The following is an 8,193-nucleotide window of genomic DNA, read 5'->3' as shown; positions in this document are numbered from 1 at the left end:
GGCTAGGATCTGGAACCAACTTCCAAGGGAAGTGGTGCTGGCTCCTACCTTGGGGGTCTTTAAGAGGAGGCTTGATGCCTACCTAGCTGGAATCATTTGAGCCCAGTTTTTTCTCCTGCCCAGGCAGGGGGTCGGACTTGAAGATCTACAAGGTCCCTTCCGACCCTACTTCTATGATTCTATGATAAACAGGGAGATGCAGCTTGGAACATGATAGCAACTGCTGCTGATCCTCAGGGATTGCCCCAGGAATCCCTGCTCTCTCAACCACACCCATCTCTGCCTCCCCTCCACAGCAGTCAACATTTCTGATCAGTGATCACAACCAATTGCCAGATTCCCAAGAACAGCAGCCACACTAAGGGACAAATTCTGCAGTGACGGTAGACAAAATTGGGCAGGTTTGTCACCAGGGGCTGCAAAGACAAATAGGTGGAGCACAGCAAAGGAATGTGCTGGACAAATGGCAGGTAGAAGAACCCTAGAGGTGCCCCCTGTGTGACCCCTGCCACCACATGCTGCCAAAAGCCAGATCCAAACTTTGTGCATCCCAGATCTGGCCTGAGGGCTGTAATTGATGACCCCTACTCCACCAGCTACATGCCAGTTGCTCTCTTTTGAAACATGAACAAAAAAACCCATCACTCAGAATAAATGCATGCATACAACCCTGATTCATCTGCCCCACACACCTATTACCCCAGTTGCATTTCCTTAAAGGGATTGTCTTGAGGACTGAATAGGAGTCCCTTCTGATCTTATCTGTCAGTATCATCACTTATTCAGCTACAGAACTGCTAGTCAGAGGTATAACGCTCCCTCCTATAACACTCTCAAGCACAAGGGCAAGAGGTGACAACCAGAAATCCACCATGTATCTGACTAAGTAAACAGCTCAGCCACCAGGATGACAAAATTATTTTTAATTAAATAACTCAATTCTGTGTTTTCCCTCTCTCATGGGGTTTGTAAATATTTAGGCCCTGATTCTGGAAACTCTTACACACTTAAATATTAAACAACATGAGCAGCTCCACCAATTTTAATTGAACCATTCACAGGATGTAAACAAACAGGTATGCAAAACTTTACAGGGTCATGGTCTAATTTAGCACACTGATAATTGATTGGAAGTTCAAGTTTTGAGAAAACATGCAAAAGTGACGCTAGGTTCCTTAACTTGCTACAAAAAAGAATCTTACCCTGATTTTTCTCTCTCATCAGCCTCTATGTTTGTGTTAAGGATTTCCGCTTCTTTAATCTTTTCCTCCTCTTTGTCTTCCAAATTGGCTTCAACTTCTGTTTTGGTTAAATTAAATTCCTTTTCTTGGTCAGGTTCAGTATACCCAGGTTCTTGCAAGTTTTTTTTGTTTCCCTAGGAAAATATAAAAATGGAATTAACTTATGAAATCAACATTCAAGAAAAGGCAAAAGGAGGGGAAAGGGAGGGGGGAGTGCTGGTACCAGACAGTCCATGCAGCATTGACAGCTGTAAGAAATGGGGGAGCTGGGCTAGGTAACCCACACAGCACATATGGCCAGGAGAGGGGGAGAACCAGCCTGCCCACCGTATGCATGCAGTGGGGCAATGGGCTGGGCAGCCTACATAGTAGGAGGGAACCAGGAGGTGATCTCTGCACAGCCGCAAGTAAGGCTTGTGACCGGCACAGCATGTGGCCTCCAGCTGCCCAGAAGTTGGACAGCCCTGCTCTGAAGAAATGTCATGAGTCAAAACTACAAAATCTAGCATGAAATGTTTACCTAGATTTTTTTTTTAAATGAAGTGACCTTGTTAATTTTTAACCCAAATTTGATTCCAACTTATTTTAAAACACACTTAAAATGCTTAGAAAGGTCTGGATTTCATGACATTTCTTCCAATTCCAATGGAAACGTTTTTTACATAACACAATCATTTCTACAGAGCCCCAAATGGTGACATTGTCAAGCACATGCTGATTAAGAATTAACCTAACTAAAGTGAAAATTGACTAATCCATTTTATTCTCCAAAACATTTTTATTCTCCTCAAAGTCTCCATGTCTTTAAAAGACTTTAGGGTAATAAGACTTCACATAAGCTGTGAGACAGTACTCCTAGTACCATATTTTCCAGGTACTTAAGCCAGTAAGGTGAGGATTTAAACCAGCAGTTCTCAACTAGAGCACTGCCACAGCAACAGCAGCCATGTAAAACTGCCCCATGCGGACTCCTGCTGCATTAGGGCTGTGGTCAGCTTAGAGCAGATACAGCTGGCTCAGCTGTAGCCCTTTCTAGTCTGGACCCTCCCAGAAACAACCGTACAGGACAGATCCACCAGCACACCTCTGTTTCCAGGAGAAGCAAGACCTGGAAGGGCTACAAAGCACAAGGCATCTCCAGCCTGCTTGAGACTGATCAAAACCCAAAGGCAGCAGACACATGCAGACATGCCCCAGCCCTTGCCAGGCTGGCTGTGCAGCAGGCATGCAAGGGCATTTTTACCTGAGGGTAGAATAACCCAGGTAAGAAGCGCTGAGGTAAGCTAAGAACCACTGTTGGTGCTACCTCAACTGGGGATGCTGCCACATCCAAAAGTGGTGAAGGGGTGCCATGACTGAAAAAGCTGAGAACTACTGATCTAAGCTGTAAGCCCTGACCTTTATAGGATTCCACTCAGATGAATCATTTTACTTATACAAAACCCCAAAGATCTAAAATCAGACTTTGAAAGGGTACACACACGGTACCTTGATGTACATGTACTACACACGAAAGAACCGGGAATCTTTGTGGAACCCTACTCATATTGCTGGGAGATGGAAATGCACCAAAGAGCACTACACTGCAGAACTGAAACCTAAATCTGAAGCCAGGTTCACAAAATTTAAGTTATTTTACTGTAAGCTGCTAAGAGCACGCAGTCCACTGTTTGGTTTGAATTTGACCTGTAAGGCCCTCACTGCTGGGAGGTAGGAACTGTTTCTGTGAAGGTTGTGGGCATTTTGCCTTCCAGACTTTCTGTAATAGTCATCCCAAGGTGGATCTGGTTGCATCATATGTTCTTTTAAAATAGGTACTAAATTAAGTTTATTCCCCACCAAATTGCTCAAGACAAATCTCACTTAATGCATTACTGCTTATTACCACACAACTTCATTTAGCAATACAACATAATATGAAAGATTAAAATATTTTACCAGAAAGGTTGGCTTATCGTTTTCTTTACTTTCACTATCATTATCAGCTGTTTTTGCTTCTTCTTGTTGAGTTATCACTACTTCGTCTTCCTTACAGTCTTCCTTATCCACTTTTACTTCTTTTATATCCTGTTCAGGCTCTTCATGTATTTTCAGTTCTTTTTCCTTTTCACAGTCTTTGCAGGACTTGTTTGCCACTTTCTCTGGCAATGCCATTTGAAATTCAATATTAGCTGATGTACAGTATTCCTCGAAGCCATAGAGATATCTGAAGGAGGAGAAATTACTTTCTATGATATAACATTAACTTACAAGCATATTTACACAATGAAGTCCTTATAACCTTCCATACAAATAAAAATGAACAGCATATGGTACTGAAGATACCTGCAGGTAAGCCTAGTAGCCATTTGATCCAACTGATTTCAACACTAAAGATACTTCTTAAAACTGACATATCAGGCTGGAACAGATTGCTCTCAGCTTCTTGCACCTCATTAATGCTCACTATTTCAAAGTCTGCTCTCCACCAATTCATAGCTGTTTGCACCTTATTAAGGCTCCTTACATTGAGTTTCCCCTTGACATGGGGTCTTGTACACGTGCTGGGGTTTAGTCCCCTAAATTGAAATGGTAGGTTTTTAAGTGTGATGATTAAAAACTCACTATTTCAATTTAGCAGCTTCCATCACTGTTACTGCAATGGGCCCTGATCCTTTTTTTCTTTTTTTCGTGGAGCCTGCCCATGTCTCCCACAGCCAGGGGGCAAGCTGCTGGCAGGCCCTGAGCTGTGAGGGCCCTGGTCCTTCCCTCCACAGCAGCAGCACCCCCACGGGCCGCCCGGGCAGGTGCTGCCCCAGCTCAGAGGTAGCACCCAGCCCAATCCAACTGTTCCCCAACCCTGAGCTAGGGCAGCACCCACCCACTAGCAGCCTGCCTGGGTAGCCCAGGGGGTGCCGCCACCACAAAGGGAAGGGCTGTGACCCCCCACAGCTCAGGGGCTACTTGGCCCACCAGCAGCTTGCCCCCCGGTTGCAGGAGAGGCCAGGCAGGCTCTGCAGGGGAAAAAAAAAAGAAGGATCAGGCCCCTTGCCACTTCTGTCTTCAGCCCACCACTCCCATGACAGGGAAGTGAGCTGTCAAAACGTTAAAAATAGCTACACTGCAAACTAAACTACATGCAGATGCGATTTAGTTTGCACCATAATAAACTCATTTAAATCACTAAAAATCCCTGTACGTGTATAGCGTGACAATTACGCCACAAAAACGCGCAATTTTCGTCATAAGTGCCCATATGATTTAGATGGGAAAGAAGGATTATCCAGCCACTGCCAACACTGGGCAAAGGAACCCATGATATTGCCTTAGACTTTATTTCCTAACAAACAGACTATATGAGAACTGGTTAATGTAAATGCATTTTTTTAAAAAAATCTGGTGTGAATATGACCATTGTTTTATTTGGCTCCCATTTCTACTGTATTTAAATCATGAAAGAGACCTTCTAATCTATCAACATTAGAAAAATAATAAAAATCTAAACTATATTTCTCAGAGAAAAACACAGGCAAAAGGTAAAATGTATTCAAACATTATTCTATAAAAGGACACAGGAAAAAAGAAAACTGTATCCAATTTGCTTACTCCAGTAATATCAAAGTCAAAAAGCATTTGTGAGCCTGAATTAATTGTCAAATCAATCTGAAGTTATGTTTGTAATTACAGCTAGTATTTTCTGAGTTTCTCAAAAAGAGGCCTGCTTAATTCCAATTATTAGCTGAGACACAAAACAGATGTCATAATGCATGTTACAATCCATGGCAAAAAACAACAGTCAACTGATAGCAGCTTGTTTTCAAACAGACATGCCACAGATTTTTTATATATGAAAAAGACCAAGAGCGTGAGTAACTTTACTACAAAATTGTATTAAGCATTTTATTGCTTTGCTGCAATGTTCCGCTAGCCTCATCTGTGAAATAATAGATCTGCGTGGCATTTAAACAACTCACTTCTCATTATCAATGATTGCCACAATACAACAGAATTCTGGACCAATTTGTTAAAGCTCTTCGAGATTACCAGTGATGATACCATACCTAAACATTACCAAAAATTATTTTTCTAGGCTCAAAGAATTCCTTGTTCCAGACAAACTACATTTATAAATATATAGCGACAAACAAGTGAAATGCCTGGCTGCTTCTTATGTTCTTATAGACATTAACTAATAACTTCCTCATTCCTATATCCTTTTGCCATTTTATTTTACCTTTAAAATGCAACCGTCTTCCAGAACAGCTGGCAAAACCCCACACAATTTAATTATAAATATTAAGTTAACACAAGGTTACTACCTACTAAAAACACTGTTTATTTTTAGTATTTATAATGTCAAATTGCTCACTTAGAAATATGAATATTAACAATATACATATATGACAGCCATCTGACCATAGCAGTTGACAAAAGAATTTTCCATGGAACTACATAGCCACTCTTAATTTTATTCCTTCAAATCAATTAATAAAGTAACAAATTTCACACATGGACTACTTCCCACCCAAGCAATCCAAACCCCTTATTACTTGGTTTCCAAAATGCTTCATTCGGTGGACCATGAACAGCACTTGACAAACACTGCTTTAGAACAGATGACAATATAACTTTTTATACATTAGTTTAGGTTCCCATTTTACCTTCAAATAGTTCTTTTTAAAGATTAGCAAATATGCTCTCAAAATATAAAAAAAAACCCCAACCCACCAAAACTACTACCACCACCACCTTGGAAACTAACCTCTGCACCTGCCTCCTCACTAAAGTCACAGAAAAGGTTTTGCTTGTGATGCTGGAAAAACGTTAATATTCAACTGTTAAGACATGCTTATATAACTGAACATATAACCCTCACGAGATGAACAGCTGCATTCTTTCCAAAATAACAATATAACTATTCTTCCCAGAAAAGGATATTTCCATTGAATTCTCTACATATGCACTTCACAACAGTACACACAATAGCCACAATAGTCATTACAGTATCACCTACCTCTGCTATATAATATTTTCATCTATAGCTCTCAAAGCTCCTGGCAAAAACATGTACCATTAATCCCATTTCATAAATAAGGAAACCAAGTCACAGGGAAAATGAACTTAACCACAGTTATCCAACAAGCTGGATGTACATCTCCAAACTCCTATCCCATTCGGTTATCTGCTAGACCAGGGCTGTCCAACTGGCAGCATGTGGGCTCATAACATGCTAAGTTAAGGTCCCCAGGCTCCCCTCAGTCACCACTCCCATCACTCCTGCTGCAGAGCATCTGGGCTCCCCACCTCTCTTCTCTGGCCTCTCTGCTTCCTGCCCCTAGCTTGGTGCAGGGAGCCGAGGGTAAGGCCAGGGCCATACAGTGCAGCTGAAGGAGTGGGGGTGCCCACCTACTGAGCAGTCCATGGCTTGCCCTGCTATGCCTGTGGGCATTCAGCCTAATGCACATGCAACCCTTGGCCTCTTATTAAGTTGGACAGTCCTGCACTAGCCTAGGCTCCCCTCCACTTTACACCTAAAATGTTTAGGGATTATGTCACACTTACTTTTTGTAAGCACATTTAACATTATATCCAGCAGCTGAGTTCAACACAGGGATTCCAAGATCTTGATACACTTGCTTCCACACAGCTCCGCTTTCAATCTGTTACAAAAAACAAAATGCAAATATGTATATTAATACAATAAAACACAGAAGACTGATTTAAGTCAACACTCTTTACAATAAAGAAAACTGTTGACAGTTTCTTCAGATTTATCCATACAAATGTGTACAAAATTACTGTTATGCTGTAAAACAAATTTCAATCCCACGAGAACCATTATATAGGTCAGGTTCAATTTCCTGTAATTTTGTATTTCCATAACCCATAGTATGGCCACTCAAATGCAAAAGTCAGCCATGACGGCTTTACGAAACATTATTTAAACTATTTTTCAGTCAGAGAGAAGAGTTTTAATTTGAAAAGAGGGTAATTCATAGCAGTCATGATGACAACATTTTAAGCCCTCCTCTAACAGATCTCCCATTACATCCTTACTGTTTCTATTGTATTGAAGTTTTGTAGCCTGTATGATATGCTCTATTTCAACTCCCCTTGATAGGTATTGAAGCACATATTGTTTTTTTGTGCATATGACCCTTTCCCATACATCAGAAGTGACACTGCATCCAATTACGTAAACACACATGTCAACTGGTGAGTTAAATTTATAGGAGGGAGTCATAACAGTAAGCAGAGCCTGTTTCTCCTAGAATTCCAAGTCTCCACCCTAGTAAGCACTCCAAGATCACTTGAAACTCCAGCTAGCACAGTCTTCTAAATATTACCCAAACCACAGAGGGATGAAGTGCATCAGAAACGTGAACTTAGATTACTTGCCTTTGCAGTCTTACTGTAAAATGATTCAGAAGTCTTTACTATTTTCTCATTCTCTGAACCATGCTGTACCAAGTATTAGAATTTTCTTCACAGAAAAATAAGCAAACTGACTGGTTTTATGAAGCAATAATGAGACATACTGTATATGCCAGGAGTAGGCAAATGTGGCCCACAGGCCGGATGAGGCCTACCAGGCCATTCTATCCAGCCCATGGGGCTCCTAAAAAAATTAGAAAATTAATATTTATCTGTCCCACACTGCTTGTCATGCGGCCCTTGATGGCTTACCAAAACTCAGTAAGAGGCCCTCCACCCAAAATAACTGCCCTCCCCTGCTGTATGCCCAATTTATACAGTATGCCAAGATGTACTATATGACTATGCACAAAGAAACTGGACTATGTCATTTGTTCCTGGCTCCTATCTGAATGGTTCGTTTTTAGTACTGGTGGGTTTCCTATGCTATGGTAATATTAAATTTTTCAATGCCTAGCAATCATGCACAGAGTCTTATGTACAATTACTTCTCTCTCTCTCTCTCTCAACTGTTGAATGCCTAGCAATCATGTATAGT

The 8,193-nt window shown here is 41.2% G+C and overlaps 1 protein-coding gene across 2 annotated transcripts in view; it reads right to left on the bottom strand.

Moving 5' to 3' along the window:
- Positions 1–8,193, bottom strand: part of ARID4B (AT-rich interaction domain 4B) — a 185,908-nt gene that overhangs the window by 48,630 nt on the left and 129,085 nt on the right. For both annotated transcript variants that reach the window (XM_019527131.1, XM_019527132.1), the window contains exons 13-15: positions 6,783–6,880; positions 3,180–3,447; positions 1,203–1,375 (exon numbers count right to left, since the gene is read on the bottom strand). In XM_019527131.1, the coding sequence (XP_019382676.1) occupies positions 1,203–1,375; positions 3,180–3,447; positions 6,783–6,880 (539 nt within the window). The remainder of the gene's footprint in view (positions 1–1,202; positions 1,376–3,179; positions 3,448–6,782; positions 6,881–8,193) is intronic.

Source organism: Gavialis gangeticus, unplaced genomic scaffold (assembly GCF_001723915.1).
Source record: "Gavialis gangeticus isolate Ggan-Ray unplaced genomic scaffold, GavGan_comp1, whole genome shotgun sequence".
NCBI classification, from domain to species: domain Eukaryota; kingdom Metazoa; phylum Chordata; order Crocodylia; family Gavialidae; genus Gavialis; species Gavialis gangeticus.
Note: the sequence above shows the minus strand (reverse complement) of the source record. Positions and strands in the feature narration are given on the sequence as shown.